General features: G+C 52.4%; 1 protein-coding gene and 1 long non-coding RNA gene across 2 annotated transcripts in view; both read right to left on the bottom strand.

Annotated features, from left to right (window-relative positions):
• Positions 1–15348, bottom strand: part of QSOX1 (quiescin sulfhydryl oxidase 1) — a 35530-nt gene extending 20182 nt beyond the window's left edge. Inside the window, exons 1-2 of the mRNA XM_072831034.1 lie at positions 15003–15348; positions 7758–7858 (exon numbers count right to left, since the gene is read on the bottom strand). Of these exons, the coding sequence (XP_072687135.1) occupies positions 7758–7858; positions 15003–15261 (360 nt within the window). The 5' untranslated portion in view covers positions 15262–15348. The remainder of the gene's footprint in view (positions 1–7757; positions 7859–15002) is intronic.
• A 1363-nt stretch (positions 15349–16711) lies between these two features.
• The window catches only part of LOC140635829 (uncharacterized), a 38395-nt gene continuing 34610 nt past the window's right edge, over positions 16712–20496 (bottom strand). The window contains exon 3 of the long non-coding RNA XR_012033152.1: positions 16712–19668. This is a non-coding gene — a long non-coding RNA (uncharacterized lncRNA). The remainder of the gene's footprint in view (positions 19669–20496) is intronic.

A 20496-nucleotide genomic window follows, 5' to 3' on the forward strand; every position in this document is an offset into this window, starting at 1 on the left:
TATGTGCCTCAGTTTCCTCATGTGTAAAAGGAGAATAAGGAGGTATCTGCTCCTGGAGCTGAATGCTGATTCTGTCCCCATAGTCTCTGCATCCAATCCCCACCCCCGTGGCTCTGACACACCCAGATAAGTGCAGATGGCGCTTACACACTGTACTAGTGCTGGGCGGTCTCTTTCAAGCACCAGCACCTACCACACAGTGCCCAGAAGATATTCATTGCATGAATGAGTGGATGAGGCTGACCCAACTGATAAAACAAATTCGCCTCATATTTCCCCCAGAAAATGTCAGCTGCCCTCTGAGGCAATCTGTCCTTGGAGGCTGGTGTCTGTCCACTGAGAACCCCCAGCCTGGCACAGCAGAACCCCCGTAAAGGGAGGAGTCTCCAGGTCAAGTCCTGTCCAAGGGTGGGCCTGAGCCCCCAAAGGAACAAGTCTTGTTACAGACAGGTCAACTTAACTCACCATTTTGTCTTCTTTCCCCATGTACGTGACACTCCAGGCTCAGTCTGTCACCTCCTTGGGTAGGAGGACAGAGAAAACAAAGGACTACTTATCAGAATCTGGGCTTCTGCCTAAGTAGCAAGCCTGCTGCCAGAGTTCTGGCCTGGGCTCTCTTGAGCTCAGGAGGGAATAAAGTTTAGGTGTCCTGACAGACCGACAGCCATGTAATTGTCTGGCAGAGAGCCTGCTGGCCGGGAAGAGGCCTCCTCCTGAGATCCTCTGGGGCCACCTGTAGCTTCTTTGGACCTCTGCCTGCAACAGCATGGCCATCTGGCCTTATTCCAAGCTCGTGGTTGAGTGCAGGCCCCTGGGTCTACCGGACCTGGGTTCAAGACCTTGCTCTGCTACACTCCTGCTGTGTGACCTTGGACAATCCATTAAACCCTCTGTACCTTCTCATCTTTAAGATGAGGATGACACTATCCACCTTGAAGAATTGCTGTGTGGGTTCAAAGACAATACACTTAAAGTGCTTGTGTCTGGTGCATACAGCAAGGGATCAATAAATGTTAACTGCAGGATTATCATCATCCCCTTCCCTTGTTCCACCTTTTAAACACTAGGAAACACTGATCAGCTAGCATGTGTTTACTCCAGCCATTTGTAGGCAGAAAATTAAAATTGAGGGGCCACCTGCCCACCCCTTCCACAGAGATGGACAGAAGCCACCTATCTCTTCCCACCTGCAACCTTCTCCCATTCCCTCTGACCTTACCTGGCTCCTAACTCCTGCTAACTGCTTTATTCTCTCTCTTTTTTAGACCATCAATATAAACTTTTATTCTGGGTGGAAACCATCCACTGATCTCTGCCACATATATTTATAATAAGCTTCTTTGTGGTGACTGAACAGATTTTGTGTGAAATTATACGTTATCCTAACACTTGTAAAATGCTCACAAATTTCCTGAATTGTGATGAGATCAGGTAGAGAAAGCATGTGAAGGCTTTTATGGACCGACACTGCCACAGTTGTTATTTTCAGGTATGCAAAGCAGCACTTTTCTTCAGCCACCACCAGCTCCCCCATTACTGAAGGCAGCCTCCCCAGCCCCCAGCAAGACAGACCCAGGGGAATGCAAAGACAAAGCCCGTGGAGTGTAGAGCTACGGGAAGGCCTCCCATGTCCCTCCATGTACCCCTGGGCTGCCACACAGCCTTCCCTTCTGTCCTCAGAAGCCTTGCATCTACCTTCCAGAGCAATGACACCACTGGAGCTCTGGCTCCCACACTTCATGCTCTTAGGAACTTTTTCCTATCACTTAATCTTTCTCCTTTTCTGTCAGCAACTGCCCTATGCCTACAAATAGACTCCAATACTCCTAATCTAATTTCTTAAAAAAAAAAAAAAAAAGTACAGGAAGTGACGGCAGATGGGAATAGAGAGAGGCCTTCCTTCCTCCTCCAGTTCATGTCCTGTTTCCCTGTGCTGCCAAATTTCCCAAAGTAGTGTCTGCTCTCCCCCTCCGACCACCCCTCTTCACAGCCATGAGCAGCTGGCCGTGTCTCATGGCATCCCCCCACCTCGCACCCCTCCAGCTCAGCTGACTCCCTCTGGCCAATCCAATGGCCTCCCCAGCCCCTCCCTGCTTTCTCTGCAGTGTCTGACATTAGCACTGCCAGCCAGGGGCTGTCATTTTTGCACCACATATTCCTGACACTCTTTCTTGGCCTTCATGTTGCCACCTCCCTCGGTTTGCCTGACACTGACCAGGCCTTCTTGGCCACCTCTACGGCCTTCCCCTCGCCCTTGTCCTAGCCTCTCCTCTGGCTCCTCTCTTGTGTCTGCTGCCCCCACGATCTCTTGCCCCCAGTCTCTCCTCCTGCCATGTATCAGCTCTTGACATTCTTCTGTTTAAAAAGCCCTGAGAGGCGTTGTTACAAATGGGGCAGGGGGTGGGTGGGGGTGGGGGGGTCAATTCATGCTTTTGAATGAAGGGGCAAGTGAATGAGTGAACAAACAAGCCTACTGTTGGTCTTCCTTGCCAATGTCACGTACTTGGTCTAAATGATTTGCGATCCGCAATCTGAACCCTCGTCTCAAGTCCTCACCTTTCCCAGACTTCTGTTTCCTCCTGGTGCCTGTCCCACCTCTACTCTCCAAGACCTGGTCACCCCTCCCCCAACCTGTTTCTCCATCCGTCCTCCGTGTCTCACCCCATGTCCTCCCCCTTGTTAACCAGGCCAGCATCTTCTCTTCCCTTGATCCCCACCAGCCAGTCAGTGGACAAGTTCTGTGAATTTGACCTTTGTGATTCTTCAACAGTGCTCTGGGCCAGCTGCCTTGTCCAGACCAGGGCTTACCACCGATTTCCTGGACTCATGCAACCACCCCTACTTGTCCCTTTGTGAGCTCAGAAATTTTAATCCGCTCAATCTTTTCATTCCCCAACTATGTTCCTCATTGTCACTTGGCTTAGTAGCACAGTTCTGGTCTGATCATGTCACTCCTCCTCAAATCTCTTTCATGACTCCCTATTACCAATGAAAAATATCTAAACTTACTACGTTCAAGGCCTTCCAGGATCTGACCCAAATTCTGAAATTTACCTTCCACTGCTCCTCTTCCCTACCCCTCAGCTTTGATGGGCCTGAACCCTGAACTTTCTTGAGGACAGGACCACACTTTGGCATCTCTGTAAGCCCCACAGTGTCTAAGATATAGAAGTACTCAGAAGACATCTGTTCAATTGCACAGAGAATCTCTGCCCTTTGATCATCTTAGATTCTCATGTGAAAACCATATTAAAATCTAGTCAGGGCACATTTTTGTCCTCCTATTAAAATGCATCCTTCTTAAGTCAGCTGTTGAAGGCGTGTGCCCTCCCCGGGAATACCACCACAACTCCTTGGCAACAGGTAATTAAGATGTCAGCGGTGAGTTTCTTTTTTCCAGGAGTGGTCAGCACCCGGTCCCTTTCCTTCTATCACTTCACACAGGAGCTTCTGCTCTCCCCAACTTTGGTGCTCCTGGAAGACCTTCATGTCTCCCCAGGGGCAGGAGATGGGTCTCTACCAATCCAGTAAGAAGCAACACCAACATCAAGAAGCAACTGCCTTTCTAGGGGTCAAATGAGGCTGAATGGAAAGCATGCTTTCCAGGAGTGACCATTGATGACGCTGAATCCAAGCTTTTAAAACAAGTTTCAAGGAAAATGAGGCAGTCTCCAAACAGCTTATGGTGAGTCCAGGAGGATCCACAAACCGAACCATTGCTGTGCTGGAACTGATTGTGGCGGAGGCAAGAGGAGAGGAGGCAGCTACTGACAGCGGCAAGGGTGGGGTGGGGGGTGCATATCCTTCTTCCAGAGAGAGGCAGGAGTACCCTCCCTGACATCTCACCCTCTAGCAAGAGCCACATAAAGTAATAGTTTAGCCTCTGAACCTCCACACTCTCAGCCCTGAATTCAGGGACCTGCCATTACTAGGCCCCACTGCCCTGCCTCAGCCCTGCACTGGAGCCTCTGTTCTAGTCAGACCAGTCTTCTCAACATGTCACACAGTTCTGCCCACACAGGGCCTCTGCTCTTAACTCCTCCTCTGCCTGCATTCCTCCTCTCCTAGGCAAACCCAGGTGTCCTTCAACACCAAGTGGAAGTCTTCTTCCGCCAAGTTTCTCTGATAGGTCAGGGAAAGGGTTCTGTAGCCCAGGTGAGCTCCGCTGGCACCCATGGCATACAGATCATTCACTGCCTGCCAGCCAGCTGCTAAGCCCCATGTGCCCCCCAACAATGGCGAGCACGGGCAGGCCCTAGCAAACACTCGCTCAACAGCTGCTCACAGACGGATTGCCTAAATGCAGTGCCCATGGAGGAGCTAGCGTGACTGAGGGACGATGTAGGACAATGGGAAGGAAGCCAAGTAACATGAACTGAACTCCAAGTAATACCACACAGTGTCCTGGCACTCGTGTTAGATCTCACTTCACGTTTGGCAACAGTCCTATTAGGTATAGATATTATCATGCCATATTTTACAAAGAAAACTAAGGCCTGTTGCTGAGGAACTGTCAAACAACTTTCTGAGTCACACACAGTATGTACAGTAAGCACTGGAACCAGGATTTGAACCCACGTCAATTACCTCAGAATCTTGCCAAGGGGAGACTTGTGTCCTTGTCACTGCTGATGCTCTCTGTAATCCTGATCCCAGCTGGGCCGTTGGCTACAGGGGTCCTGATGGATCACCTCCCTGAGGGCACTCCTGTGGCCCATGGCAAAGCCTCTCTCTCCTTGGTCCACTGTCTAGGTTCCCAAGCTCCAGCCAGAACTGTTGCGGAGTAGTCTCTCCCTCCCCGACACCTTTGTTTTCTTCCAGCTGGGCTCCAGCTCCCTGATGGGCACCTGATACAGCCAGCTGGCCCTGCAGGGCCGGGTGTTTGCTAAACAGGCTGAGCTAGTGGAAGCTGACTGCTTGCTAATGGTTGACAAGGAGCAGGAGGCAGAGAAAAGGGACAATGATACATGTAACTGGGGGTGGCCCAGACTCATGTGTGGGTCTGTCTCCATCATATCAGCAACACTCTCTCTTCCCCTGCTCACCATGTGTCCTGATCTTAGACTTCCCATAGCTTTACAGGTAGGAGTGAGGACAGGTCCAGCCCTGGGGGGGGGGGGGTGGGCAGCAGACAGGGCAACAGGGTTATCACTGGCAGCCTACCAGCAGCCAGGCCAACCTCCAGGGTCTGCATGGCTCTCAGGGAATCCAGGTGTGATGCCTACAGGCACACCAGACTCTCTGGAGCTCTGCAATCTCCTTGAGCAGCATTTCCCAAACGTTCGAAGCAACTACAGCAAATTCAAGATTAGTTAAAAGAACAGTAATAATTGGGACGCCTGGGTGGCTCAGCGGTTGAGCACCTGCCTTCGGCTCAGGTCATGATCCCAGGATCTGGGATCGAGTCCCGCATCGGGCTCCCGGCGAGGAGCCTGTTTCTCCCTCTGCCTGTGTCTCTGCCTCTCTGTCTGTGTCTCTCATGAATAAATAAATAAATCTTAAAAAAAAAAAAAGAATAGTAGTAGTAGTAAGCTGTAACGATTTAGAGGTAACAGCTAGTATTTTAAAAAATAAATAAGTGGGAAAAGAAATAGTTTTTAAAAAATATATGAAACAGAAAATAGCAGCATGTACTGCAATGAGGAAGAATAAATATTGTTTGAGGACACTTTTGTTTTAGTGATCACATACAAACCAACTTCTGGATCTCACTGTAAAATGAATATATTGTACCACGAGTCATAGTAAAAATGTCTGAAAGCCAGTTGTGTTGGGCATTAGAGCAGAGACCCAGTGGGAGCTAGGACTACTTGCCCCCTGGGCTAGAGTCCTGAGGACAGCTCACTGAGGGCCTCTCCTTGCTGAAACTAAACTGCGGGGCCCAGCCCGTATGGAGGCTGGGGAAGGTCAAGACGACCAGCTCGGGGCCCTCCCAGCTCCCCTCCCACAGCCAGCTGGGCGGTGCAGGAGATGATTAATCACTTGAGGCATTCAGGCTGCGTGTGCTGCGTGACTTGGGTAGGCACTGGGAGCTTCGGGACCTCCGGACTGCCTGAGCCACCTCCCTCATAACCACCAAGCCCCGGCCACTCCCAGGAAGAAATACAAAGCCTCGGGTGCCAGGTCCCACTGAACCCACCGCCACCATCCCCATCCCCAGGATGTCCTGACCTTGACCTAGCACCAATGCCAATCCCGTTCCCAGGGGCTGAAACCCCATGGCCAGTCATCACTGGCTCTTCCAGGCACGCCAGTCTTCCCACAACTTCCCACACAGGGCTACTCACCCTGGCTCATAAAAGCAACAGAGATCCCTGTCCTCCTCTGGATAGTAATTTTAAATATTTTCAGTTACATGTTTCAGGACGTGGATAAAACCATGGCCCTGCCGGGGACGTCTTTTACTTGAAAGGAATGATTGATAAGCAATCCCACTACTGCCACCTTTAAATGATATAGCAGGAGCTGTTCCCTGGACCAGTCTGGTCTCAGCTAAACTTGGGGTCTGGGCCTGACCCACGTGGCAACAAGAATGTAGGAGGGAGCTCTCTGGGGCTGTGGGAATCTTGAACCCAGCAGGATTTCACTGGGTGTGAGGAACAGAAAGGTCACATGGAGTTCGAGCAGGGCATTCTTGCTGGAGTGTAGAGCCTTGCTTTCCAGAAAAATTCTCTTGGAGTAATTAGGCTGAGATATGGTGCTTTCCAGAAAAATTCTCTTGGAGTAATTAGGCTGAGATATGGCTTGTGGTTCTGCATGGAACCTGAGGCCCCTGAACTCAGATATCTTGTTCAGGGGACGGTGCTTGGCATTTTAGCTTTCAGAGGCCTTTCCTGATCATTCTTCGTGGTTACAGAGGAAATGCTTTTCTAGATGTCATTCTGGTAGAAGGAGGCTAATTGTACCTGGAGGTAAGGAGAGAGATTCTGATTCTTTAATTTGGAAGCAAGCTAATTGGATTACAGCTGGGTTTGAGCCCTGGGGAGGGCACTAAGTATAACTGCACGGTCCTGTTACTCTGGGCTTTCCAGGGCCTCCTACTTGAGAGTCTTGGAAGTTGTTCAGATGTTAATTAAGCTGTTGATGCCCCACAGTGGGCAGGGTGTCAGGCAAGGCCTCACTGGAGAGCTGGGGTGATGGAGCCTTCATGTGCTGGGTGTGATGACTCCCGCGACGGGGATCCCTGCTGCCCGAGGCATCGGCATTTGACCACAGGGTGAGGCTACCCTGACAGGTCACTTCTGAGCTACTTGGTCTCAAGGCACTTGCCTGATGAGGATGAAGCCTGCTGGTATTTTCTGGAAGATCATCAGGCCCCCCTGAATCTGATCCTGACCACGGGTGGCTCAGAGCCTGAAGTGGGTTTTATAGGGTTAGAGACCTCTACGGCTGGGAGGTCAGGAGGGAGAGGAATTGGAAAGAGGCCCTTAGGAGCTGGGGTTCTCATGAGCCCAGGTGACAGCCACCTCACAGCTCAAATCAGCCCATCACAACTACCCTCCCCTGCCACAGCCCCTTCCCTTATAAAAGGCAGAACATGCCAGGCCAAATGAACCTCCCAATGCACACCCTCCTTCTGCCTCTACAACAGGTGTCTCATCAAACACAGGGGCAGTGCTCCAGGGGCTGTGATTTAAGCAGATCAAGCCCAGAAACATCAGAGGACCCCATGGAGCTCCGATGCCAGGGAAGCATGGGGCAACTGGCAACACCACACCTGCCAGCCCCACACCTGCTCTCCTCTCCCTTTCACGTACCCTCACGGTTGGGAAGCCAGGGATGTTGAAGTCCCTGCAGACTGCGTTGTTGGTCTCATCAGCACAGTCCAGGGCAGCAAGGTTCAGTGCCGGCCTCCAGTCTGAAAGGAAAAGAAAAACAATTAGGTAAGTAAGAGGGGCTGGCACCTGTCTGCTCACCTCCCCCCAGGTAATACTCCACCCATACCAGTGCCCCCAAGGTTCTCATGAGAAAGGTCATCCATCCCCTTGCTCAGGAAGGTTCTCTGAGATAGCCTGGTCATTCTGTACTCAGTCCATGCTCAGGACATGGCCAAATAGCACAAGCAGTGCTGTCCTCTAATGGTATCTGTGCTCCTCCATTATTCCACAGTGGGGGAGGCCACAGGGGCTGGAGAGAGATGTGAGATGGGCTTGAACCCCTGGGGAGAAACCCTGACATGGCTTCTGTCCCTGCTGGGCTCCAGAAGAGTGATTAGCATGCCTCAGGATGTTTAGAACTCCCCAGTGGATGCTTGGTGAAGACCTCTGCAGCCAGAGGTCCTGGCAGTCAGCCCAGCTTGCATGGGTGGCGCACAGGGTGCTGAGGACTGGCTCCCCTGCTGGAGATGGAAGCAGGAAGCCCAGCGAAGAAGGCATAGGCACCTGGAATCTAGTAACTGCAGGGAAAGGAGCCCTGAGGCCAGAGTCTGGAAGGAGATGAAAAGCTCCCTGAGCTGCCTGGGCACTCCGCTCCTGCCATAGGCCCCAGGCCTCCCTCTGCTGAAACTCTGGCAGAAGAAATTAATGGCACCATTCTGGGCCATGGCCCAAGATCCGTGAAACAGAAAACAGACTTCCCTACTGCACAGGCCGCCGGGGCTCTGATTCTGGCTCAGGTGCCCCTCTGGTAGCTACGGAAGTTCCACGTTACAGCAAGGCCGCTTCAGCTGGAAGGCCAGCCTCCTGCATGTGAAGCCACACACACCATGAGGTGGTGATGGATAGGTGCCTGCCACGTGGCACAGAGCCCAACCGGGGTGAGGACACGGGGGTGACCAGCCCTGGGGACTGAGCACGAGCTTTGCCAGAAAGGGAGAAACTGAGTGGAAGCTTGTTGGTCAGCTGACGGGGCCCCGTGTGAGCAACAAGCCCAGGGCCCTGCTCGCAGCTCCTCCACAGTTATGAGCCTGTCCACCCCCAAGTGCCTCCTGCATCCTCACTGCCTGGCTTCCCTGCTGTGCAGCACACAATAGGTGCTCAGTGACCACTGACTGCGTCACATGGGCCAGGCCCTGGCTCTCAGCAGCCCCAGTGCCGGTACAGCGACTCTCAGCTCTGCCTTAGCCTGGCAGGCCCAAGCCGGGGGTGAAGGTAATGCCCACGACCAGAGCTGCCCAGGTACAGGGTTTGCCCTGGAACACAGACAAGAGCACCTCAGGCCGCCCTTCTGTGCCCTCCTCCCTGCCCAGGGGAGGCCCAGGGGAGAGAGGGAAGCACAGGTCACCCCCTTCCGCCATTTGACACACTCCAGGCTTTGCTCCTTCTATTACACATCTCGGGCTCTGGTCACTTTGTGTGGTGAGACCCACAGAGGAGACTTGGCTACTCTCAAAAGATTAAATCAATGAGACACAAGCATGGAACAGAGCAATTTCTTTTCCATCCACCAGTGAGGGCTGCTGGCAAGGAGTCTCACAAAGCCACGTGGTGGGGTGACCAAGGACTCTCCTCTCCAAGAGTGCAGGAGGCCATCCCTTGGGCTGGAGTCAGTGCCTACTGCCCTTGGCACATAAAGGCTGAAGGGACAGGTAGGGGACAGAAGAGACAGTTGGCGCTCAATGGGGACACCCTAGATGACCTCTCTCCGCTGCTGGCCCTGGAGGGGGACACCATTCCCCCTACTTTACAAAAAGCAACTGAAGCCGCCAAGTTGTTCGAGGGCTACCAGACTCAAACCTACTTCTCTTCCCCCTCTGCCTCACCAGGGGCAGAATTACCCCCTCTATTTTTGCTCTTTGCTCTGATCACCACCTTCCCCATGAAAGAGAGAATGGTAAAAACCATGCTGTTCTCAAACACCATACGATTCTCGAACTCAAGCACCTAGTCACTGCCACAGGCTTGGCTCTTAGATGATGAAATCATGCGTACAGAGAGTTTACAAAGAGTCTGTTGCCCTTAACTTATCTCCTTCAACCTACAACTACCCTCGGAAGAAAGACAGGAATTATTATCTCCAGAACTTTTCCCCACTGTAAAAGAAGGATCCGAGAACCATGCCCAAGGTACACATGAATTAATGGTAAATCTGGGATCTGAACCTAGAATTTGAGTCTCTCCTCTAGTCTTTTTTTTTTTTTTTTCTCTCCTCTAGTCTTAAGGGGGCCCAAGACAGAAGACAGAGCTGCTCTGCTGGCTGTCCAACCAGGAAAGCCAGAGACGGTGGGGTGGAGGGGGCCCTTCGTAGACCAGGAGGAAAGGTGGTGGCCAGCCCCTTGCTCCTGGGCAGGTCTTTGACTTCTTTATACCTTATATTTATACCTTGATTCCATGTCCCTCCATGAAATGGAACCACTGCCTCTTCTTACCTGCTCCAGCCCCAGGGGGAGGAGGAGGAGGAGGCTGAGGCCAGTCAGGTGCTAAGAGTCTTGGCTAAGCAATGTTTCTCAGGAGTATCACTGTCAATACCTTAACGAGCCATAATGACATATAAAGATCTGGTTTGATTCTAATCACCACGGGCCTGACCATTCATCATTCTAGTAACCGTAGGAGGAATAAAGAGGACCCTTATCTGGGTGCCCACTGGTAATGCAAAGCTGCATTTAGGTAAAGTGCACTGCTGTCAAAGAAGAGGACTGGGTGAGGGAGGCTTTTTAAGTGTCAGGTGACTTAAAACACCACAATGTGCAGGTGTAACACTTAACATTAGCAGTATCAGTCCAGCCCGACTCTTGGGGAGAACGTCTCCTGGTGCAATTACTGCCCTGGCAAAGTGATTTCTCTACTAACAACGGAGTAAATGAGCAAACAGAGAGGGGAAGGGTGTGGACACAAGCATAACTGGGGTAGCTATGGTCTCTGGGGTGGCGAGTGGAGGCACATGTAGCGAGGGGGGGTCAGGGGCTCCATCTGGAGACACAGGGAGTATCCCCACCCCCACTCACCAGTCCAGGAAGGGACATGGACCCCAGAGCAGGTTGTGACTTGCGTATAGCTCTAAGTGCCCAAAGCACCATATGTCTTCTTTCTGGGCCTTGTGGGTCAAACGGGGACCAGGATAGATGCTATCTCCTGACCTTTCCAGTTCGAACAACTGTTCAAGTGCTGGATGGCAAACAACTCTCCACAAGAAAAATGACCATGAGTCCTCTGAATGTTAATCAGGCTCCTATTAAGACAAAGGCCAGGGGGATACCTGGGGTGCTCAGTGGATTAGCGCCTGCCTTTGGCCCAGGGCGCGATCCTGGAGTCCCGGGATCTAGTCCCACATCAGGCTCCCAGCATGGAGCCTGCTTCTCCCTCCTCCTGTGTCTCTGCCTCTCTCTCTCATTCTATCATAAAAAAAAAAAAAAAAAAAAAGAGGCCAGACTCACCCAAAGCACCAAGAGCCACTCAAGTCGAGTGGTCAGAACCAGACCCCCATCCAAGTCTCCAGGAGACCTCCTGATGGGGAATTAGCCCACCTGTGCCGTGCTGTCACCACCACATCCCTTCCTCCTTGTTGCAGACTTCTGGGCAGTGAGGTCACGGGATAGACAAAATGCCATCCCTAGCCTTCACACCTGGCTGACACCCCAGGTCTGAGTCCAGAAGAGCCACAGCACCAGCAAAAGGTTTGGTCACTATATTCTCATTTGGAATCTTGTGAGGCTCATGCCATTGGCCTGCGTGAATATTCAGTGGGATCCTACTCTGTGCCAGGCTCTGCGCTAAGGCATCACAGGGGTACACGAGAGGCGGTCTACACCCGTGCAAAAGAAAAGAAGGCAAACCAACACCAGTCAGTGTCACTCAAACATCCATGCCTTATGTCATCTCTGTGGCTTTGCAGAGACCACTTTGTCACCCAGAGTGTCACCCATCTCTCCACCTGCCTATGGTCTAGAGAGAAAGAGATGGGTTCAGGAACCTCGCCCAGCATCTGTACAATCTTGGGCAAGTTACTTATCTGTTAAAAACAAAGAACAATTGATTCCTCAGATATTTTCTCATAAAGGTTATATATAACATAAATGTGTGTGTGTGTGTGTGTGTGTATACATATACACACAAGTAACAGGAACCTGTAAAGGCCCTTAGCAAAGTGCATTAAGCAAGTGTGTGATCAATAACTGCTTAAATTAAGGCCTGGTGACCAGCTTAGCCCTCTGTGACTGTCCCCCTTCCCTGAGTTCCTACAAGAAATGGTTGAGCCACTCCTTTGGCCTTTTTCAAACACTGCCTCTTACTGTTGCCAATTTTCCTGCTATGTGTAGCTCATTTCCCAAACTGCAATGTAAACAAGGTTTTGCACACAGAGGTCACTTAACAAATATTTACAGATTGATTAGCCAGTGAAGACTAATGAAGATCTAAAAGGAACACAATCAATTTCCCAAACATATGGCGACACAGTGAGAGCCGTCCTGGAATAGAAAGGGATGAACCAGATCTTTAGAAGCCAGTGCCCTGGCCCATGGCAACAATTGCCCCGGAGAACCCATCCCACAAGTCACTGAATAAATGAGCCCTAGCCAGTCCGATTAAATGCCTGAGGCCAGCTGGGCAGGGTTGCAAAAATTTTTCTCTCCCCTCATGACCTTCTACACTCTCGCTGCTCCTACCCCAGATACAGCATTGGCAGAAGGCAGGAGCCACACTCCCACAGGCCCCAGATGATGTTCAAGCCCTCTGCAGGCCCACAGCCATTTTTGAGCCAAGGAGCCTCGAACCTCAGTAAAACAGAGATGATGTGAGAACAACCCTGGCTTCTCAGCGGGGCCTCATCCTTGGAATGGAGTGGGGGCATTCTTATCACTGCAGGCTGACACCAGATTTGGCCAGCACTCTCCCCCAACACGATCTTGTTAAGGAGACTGACCCATCCCAGTGGCTCATGGGAGACCTCTGCTCCCCACCTAAATTTCCTACTTCCCATTGGCTGTGGTTCATCTCCACAGATTTTGATGCTTCCCCTGTCCTTCCTGAGATGAAGCTTCCATTTGCAGTTTTTAGGGGAAGCCTGTCACCCCATGCACTAGGAAAAGACCCCTTTTGGAAGGGGCAGCCCTCAGCCAGGAGTGAGCTGGGTCAGTGTCTGGCTATGCAACTCTTTGGAAAACTGTGGGTTGCAGAAGGCCAAACACATGAGTCAGCTGGAACCTAAACCTTCCCTCCAGCATTCTTAAGATAGAAGAATCTTCTAGATTGAGCTCATCGGCAGCCCTTCAAGACCTCTCATAGCCTCAAGGTAGAAACTGATCTGGGGATTTTTATGATTTTTCAGGCCCACAAGGTCCCCTGAACACTAATGTCCCCTCAGGTGTTTCTGTTCCACGTTCAGCACTCTCGCTTCCTCTTGCCCTGACTAGATGTGTTGACATCACTGAAACAGTGTGAAGAGCTGCTGAGAAATGGCACATTCAGGTGATGGGACCAGAGAGGCATGCTGACAAGTGCCTACATGTACACTGGAGGTAAAACAGTTTATCGGTTTTGTTAAAAATAACGTTCCAGGACCATATGGCTAACAGATGTACACATCTTTCCATCTGGCCACTTCAGTAAGCACTATGCAAGCTGCTCAGGGGAAGCCTGAGTTTGAAAACCAACAGCTACAAATGCACTACCCTATCACGAATGGTTGAGATGATCAAGAAATACCAGGGGTGCCTGGGTGCCTTAGTAGTTTAGATGTCTGCCTTCTGCTCAGGTCGCGATCCTGGGGTCCCATGATCCTCAGGTCAATATCTGAGCCCCAAGTCAGGTTTCCTGCTTGGCAGGTAGTGTGCTTCTCCCCCTCCCCCTGTAACCCTCCCCTGGTTTGTGCTTTCTCTCTCTCTCAAATGAGTAATTAATAATAATAAAAATAATAATGAAAGCTTTAAAAAATGCCAACAGCACAGCATGGAAACAACAGTTCCAGTTCTCTCTCTAGAGAGAGGCCTGTTCCCTCAGATGCCCACAGTTCTCATTCAGTGATCATTCCCTGTCAGGAGCCGGGCTAGGGCCCTAGCACCACAACCAGGAAGTAGCTCCATTCGGAGGCAGCAAATCAGAAGCAAATCACTACCACCACACCCACCAAACACCCACTATCTGGGCTAGGCAGCCTGTGACACCACAGAGATCCTTAAGTTCTGGAAAGGAAACTCTGGGATAATGGAGTCATGTACTTACCCAGGAAGGTGTCAGGCACAGAGTGCGCGTTTGTAAACACTACTCCTATTACCATATTTTTTCAGTTCAGATCTTAAGTGTTTAAAAAAAGAAAGTTTACCATTTCTGTAATAGAGTACACCTTTAAATCTCAATACATTTAGCGGTCTCGTCCTCTCTTTACCCCTCAGACTGTTAGTAAACGAGTGGCATGTCTCACAACGGAGGGGCTCTTGGAATCAGGGAATATGCTGCTGGAGCATGGAGCGAGGGCCACACACCAAGAGGCTGCCTTCGGTCGCGCATCTGGGTTCATGGGTTAAAACAGAGGGTCTGACAGGGTGGGTGCCTGGCCAAGGGGAAGGGGGAGCATGTGGCCCAGGAGCTGGAGGCCGCAGGTCAGGAGAGGCCTAGAACCGAGACAGGAGAACCGTCTCCAAAGTGAAGCTGAAGAACGACGTCTGTGTGGCAGCAGCCGGGTCAACCGGCCGAGGGGCGCTGGAGGGCGGCGGAGGGAAGCGCCGCTCCCTTCCTCCCCAGCACCGACCCCAGAGCAGCTGCGGGCCCCGGCAGGAAGGTGACCGCCACAGGCGACAGCAGAGCAGGAGGAGGAACAAAGCAGAGGCCGGCGCAGGGACGGGGCAGGGGGCGGCGGAGGGCGGGCAGGGGGCAGAGCAGGTGTGAGGGCCCGGCCCGGCGGTGCGCAGAAGCGCGCCGCAGCCGCCAAGGGAGGCGACCGCGAGGCGCGGGGCCAAAGCACGGAGCTGAGGGCGAGAAGGCCGGCGTGAGGGGGGGATGCGGGGGGCGGGAAGAGCCGGGCGGAGGCGGCTGACGGGGCGGGCGGCGGACGGCGCGGAGAGGCCCGGTGCGGGCAGGGGGAGGGGGTCGGCCCGGGAGGCGCGGGCGCCCCCGCCCGCCTCTCACCTTTGACGTCCTGGGCCAGCGCCTTCCACGTCGGGGCGAAGGCGATGCAGTGGCCGCACCAGGAGGCGAAGAACTCCACGGCCCAGGCGCTGCGGGAACCCAGCACGGCGCCGCGCACCGTGTCCGCCTGCAGCAGCGCCAGCGGGTCGGAGGACGAGTAGAGCGCGGAGCGCGGGGCCGCGCCGGTCGCCGCCAGCAGCAGCAGCAGCGGCAGCAGCCGCGACGGCGGCGGCCCCGAGCGGCAGCCGCACCAGCCCATCCTGCGCCGCGGCGCCCACCTCCGCGCCCCACGGCCGGACGAGTGGGCGCCGGGCCGCTCCGCCGCTCCGCCGGCGTCCGTCGCGGGGAGGAGCCTCGGGACCCCGCCCCCTCCGCCGCCCGGCCCCGCCCTCGACCCCGACCCCTCCCCCGCCCCGCGGAGCTGCGCCAGCCGGTCCCCGCCCCCTCCGCCGTCCGGCCCCGGCCCCGGCCCCGACCCCGCCTCCGCCCCCTCCGCCTCCAGGCCCCGCCCCCTCCGCCTCCAGGCCCCGCCCCCTCCGCCTCGCCCCCCCAGGCCCCGCCCCCTCCGCCTCGCCCCCCCCAGGCCCCGCCCCCTCCGCCTCGCCTCCAGGCCCCGCCCCCTCCGCCTCGCCCCCCAGGCCCCGCCCCCTCCGCCGCCCGCCCCTGCCCCGCGGACCCGCGCCCGCCGGTCCCTGCCTCCCGCTGCGGGGGGTGGGGAGGGGGTGCGAGGAGCGCAGCCCCCGCCCAGGAGCCCCCACCCCCAAATCCGAGGGGCGTTCGCCCGGCCGAGACCCGGACCGGTATTCCCGTGGCTGCTGGGAATTTGGCTTCTCACGAGCCCCGTATCTAACGGAAAAGAAGTGAGTTGGAATAGATTGGACCGGTTCATGCTGCACCAAGAAAGTTCTGGAGACCGCTCCACGCAGTTAGGTGGGAGTTTAGAAACAGGTGAAAGAGAAGAGGGAAGGTCTCCGAGTCTGTGATCCTCCTGACCCCACAGGGATGAGATGTGCCCACACCCCTGAGGCCTGTGACCTCCGAGGAAGCATATTTGAGGGCTTCCTAGTCGTGCACGAGGAGCCCCCCCCCCCTTACGCTGGGCCAGATTGGCGTGGCCATTGCGCTGGGATCAGGGTTTCCTGGGTGCCCGGGTCTGGCCGCCCTCCTAAGGTTGTGAGGGGATCCCTCCAGTGGGGCTCCCAGCAGCCCGGGTCCCCCACACCTAACTCGAAGCCCTGGGCACTCAGGTGTCCCCTCACAAGGAAGCCCACGACTAACTTTGTGTTCATGCGTACTAAGGTGTTTAATAGTTAATCTTCCCTGGTCACCTTTTGTAGCTCCTAGGCGGAGTCATTTTACAGGCAGAGCTCCTTAGAGCATTGTCACACGTGATGTTTTTCCTGTGTGTTTTCTCTGTTAGCCCACCTCATCTGTAAGCCATCTGAGACTGGACTCATTATTCACTGAATATTTACTGAGCGGTTTCTTTGTGCCAAGCACTGCTCTAGGTAGTACTAAGAATAAGATAGTAGGGCAGCCTGGATGGCTCAGTTGGCTAAACTTCTGCCTTGGCTCAGGTCATGATCTCAGGTCCTGGGATGGGACCCCACTTTGGGCTCCCTGCTCCAGGTGGAGCCTGCTTCTCCCTTCTTCCTCTTCAGCTCCACCTGCTTTCTCTCTCTCTCTCTCTTTCTCTCTCTCTCTCATTCTGTCAAATAAAGTCTTTAAAAAGGGGGGGGGATCAGACAGGAAACCAAACCAAGACTCTACAGTCACTGACTTACATTCTAGTGGGGTTAGGGATAGAGAGATGATATACAAATAAATGTAGATTTGATGGTGACAAATGCTACTAAGAACTATACAATAGAGTAACTATTAATAGAGTGACAGAGAAGTGCTATTTTATTTTACACAGTGTGGTCAGGGATGAGTCTACCCCTAATATTTACAGAGCTTTGGTCAACAGTACAAATGGAGGCCCACGTATGTCTACACACTTAAAAATTACAAACTAAGTTAAACTGGTATGTAAAATTCCTATCCTTTCATTGTGACAGTATACCTTCATCATAATCTGGAAGGCCAAATTTAAATTTAGAATTCCTGGGCTCCCCCAAGATGTACACCGGAATGGGGTGGTTTAAGGGGTAACTGGTTCCTGGCCTTCTTCCTATTCTTTGCACTCCAGCTCTTTCCCATACTTCAAGGGGCCATCTGCCCACACCTACAATGTCTGAGTCTGCACATTTGAGCTTCATTCACACCTCCTGCAAATAGCTGTTTCTTGGCTCCTCTAGAAGATGGAAAGGCCAATGAAATCTCTAGAAGCTGGCCTAGTGCTATAGGGACAGAGAATTCTAGGGTCTTGGATACCCACAGTATGATCTAATAAGGGATGAGGAGCAGGAAATTGAGTGGGCCCTTGGCCCATGGGCTCTTGCTCAGTGGAAAAGATTATGGTTAGAAGACGACCAGAGAGCTCAGAGCCCAAGGTGGGAGCTTCTCATGCCCCTAGTCTTAAGGCAGTTCTAATGAGGTAATAGTTGAGCCAAATGAGAGGGAGCCTTGTGGCAATCTGGGATAAAGGCATTCCAGGCAAAGATCTGGAGGTTAGGGCTTTTGCTCCTTTCACGTATTCCCTGCCAGTCCTGTACAGCTTCTGCTACCCTACTTCCCTTATTGCTAGCAGCCATTAGGAGCAGGCTTGGCCCAGTTTTATCAGGATAGAATCCTAGTAGTCTTTTGATTCCTGGGTTGGAAGTATTCCAGTGGCTGAGTAGGGTGCCAGTAAACATCAAGTGCCTTCAAAGGTTTCTATTGTTAAACAGTGCTGTAGTTATCTTCCCTAGAGGCCTGCGAATTAAGGAGACAATATTTGCTGAACATGCTCAGCACCTGGGAAAGACATCTCAGACAAATACACAAAGATGTGCTTGTTCACATATCTGTTACAGAGCATCAGAAATAGAAAAGAATACAAATTATTTGAATGAAGTAAAGAAAGTTCCTTGGCACTGGAGTCCAAGAAATTAAGACTGAGAGTTGCTAGATCTAGGGCTTCAATATCTCAGAACAGGGATTTCCAACTTTTTAAAGTCCTGGAAGCCTCTGTTCAAACAAAATCTTGAAAGAAAGCTTAAACAGATAAAAGCAAGCTAAAGCATGTGACCTAGAGTGATACCCACTTTCTGTGGTCTGGTGTGTGTGTGTGGGGGGGTGCTTTTTGGGAGCCCTAGGGCTCTCCAGGCCACCATATGAAAACCCCCAGTCTAGAACTGAAAGCAGAACACATAAGGACCACAGCTTGCTCTGGTTGCCCTTCCAGAAGCTTCTTGAGATAGAAAAGATGGTAAAGAAGGAGATCTACTCTGCAATGGGGTATGGAGGGGGAGAGGGAGGGGAAAGCTGAGGAAAACATTGAAAGTGGGGGGACTTGGGAATTCCTACCCAGGTCCCCTGCTTCCCTTCCCACAGACAAGCTCAGGAAAGTGAGCCAAGAGGAACCAGATGAGAGAGTATAATAATAGTACTAGACAATACTTTACACCTGCTGTTCTAAACACTTACAGATGTTACTCATTTAATTCTCACACCAGCTCTGTGAGGTTGACAGTATTATTATCCCGTTTATACAGACGAGGAGACTGAGGTAGAAGAAGCCCTGCTGACTTTCCCATTTGTGAATCATTTGTGTATTATGCATGAATAAAGGAGTGGGAATCTGGAAGTCTGTCAACCAAAAATAAGACAGATGGCCAGAGGAATGCAGCTTACACACAAATACAGATAATTATGGTGAGCAACAGGATTGTGTTTGGTCAAACATGTCACCCGGTAGCCGACCATTAGATGACTTTCCACTCACTCATTTGCACCCAGGATGAGAGAGGGTGTGTGCAGCTGGAAGACAAAGTGCCTGGCAGCAAAGAGATCTTTGCTTTGTCCCTTCGAAACCTGCCTCTTGGTCTTATAGGGGAACCTGTCCCGAGCCAGGGTTGGTTAGAACACCAATTCTGAAAGGTACCAGTAAGAGTCTGCGTCAGATAGGTATGACAGGAAAGAGCCCATTCAGAGGGTTTGGTCATGGAAGGACAGTCTGCAGAGGTGTTTGCAGGGTCAAGGGAACTGATAAGAGGTGTGAGGTCTCCAGTGGCTGACACTGGCTGACAATGGCAAGAAGTCTTTTTAACGCCCGTCCCCTGGAGAGATAAGGTAAAAGGAACTTTGTGATGGAAACCCCTGGGAGCTGGAGTCCAGGAGGAGGGGCCGCCCAACCAGATCTGTATCTGCAAAAGGCTGCCACTGCCAGGAACACAGGGAAATGGAGAGGAGGTGCCAGGAGTCTCACCCCTACCTCTTCCTCTTGTAGTCCTCCATTGGCCAAACCCAATCAAAGCTGGAGGTGAGGGTGCCCTGACTGTAGTCTCTGGAAGTTGGCTTCTGAGACCAAAGGCAGGTTGGAAGAAGGTGGAGAGCAGAGACTACTACTAGTAGAGAATACCCTCGTCCAGGGTCCCGCCACGTGAGCCCCTCGAGGCCTTAGAGATGAGAATGAAAAATGCGAAAACCCCTGACTGTGTTTCTGTAAATCTCTTGGGTGGAGGCAGTCTCTTCCCAGCCTGCTTCACACTGCTCACACTGGGTCCAGTTGGCTTGTTCTCATCTGTAGAGGAGATAGAGGCCCGGAGAAGTCAAGAGACTTGGTCAGGGCCACACAGCAAGTACGGGTTCATAATCCTACCAGAAACTTCCCAGGTGTGATCGGAAACTGGTCTCTGTACTCAGAGGGCAGGGAGAAACAGAAGAGTCAGGCCACTGCAGCTTGGCAGGTGGCAGTTTTAATAAGCCAAGGGAACTTACATATGAGACTTGTCTTGGGCGGCACCAAGACTAATGGATTCCTACACTCGCCTGCCAAGTCTTAAAAGTGTATAAAGAGGCCCTTTAACTGGATTCAGTCACATAAACCATGTAGGTGTTCTTAAAACCACATCACTCCCTCAAGACTCTGTCCTTGGAGCAGTCTCTAGTAGGAGTGGGGAAGGCAAGCAGAACCCACATTCCCAGGACAGGGGAAGGCGTGATGAGCCTCCAAGTGCTGGGGTCCAGCTCACAGGTCAATTAGCAGTCATGTCTTTCTGATGACCTTCCCCAACAGCAAGGCAATGGCAGGGTCCATTGGAGTCAGGCTTTCCAACGTGACGAACTATTGAGAAGAGGACTGTGTGAGTGCAGTACCTAGGACAGAACCCCGTGTTTGCGGAGAGCTTCCCTGGCCCCTAGGTCACTTGATGGCCATTCAGAGGGAACAGCCCCCCCTCCTCCCACCCGCGACACACAGAAGGACAAACTATTTAAAGTGAAATGAAGATAAAAGGCTATAAATGCAAGGCCTTGTTTGTTTGGGCTCTCTGGCTAATATCAGGAGTGAAATCCTTCTGGGAACCCGCAAGTCATCAAATGAGGCCTGAGGTCAAAAGCAAGAAGACCA

Source organism: Canis lupus, chromosome 6, assembly GCF_048164855.1.
Source record: "Canis lupus baileyi chromosome 6, mCanLup2.hap1, whole genome shotgun sequence".
Lineage (NCBI taxonomy): Eukaryota > Metazoa > Chordata > Mammalia > Carnivora > Canidae > Canis > Canis lupus.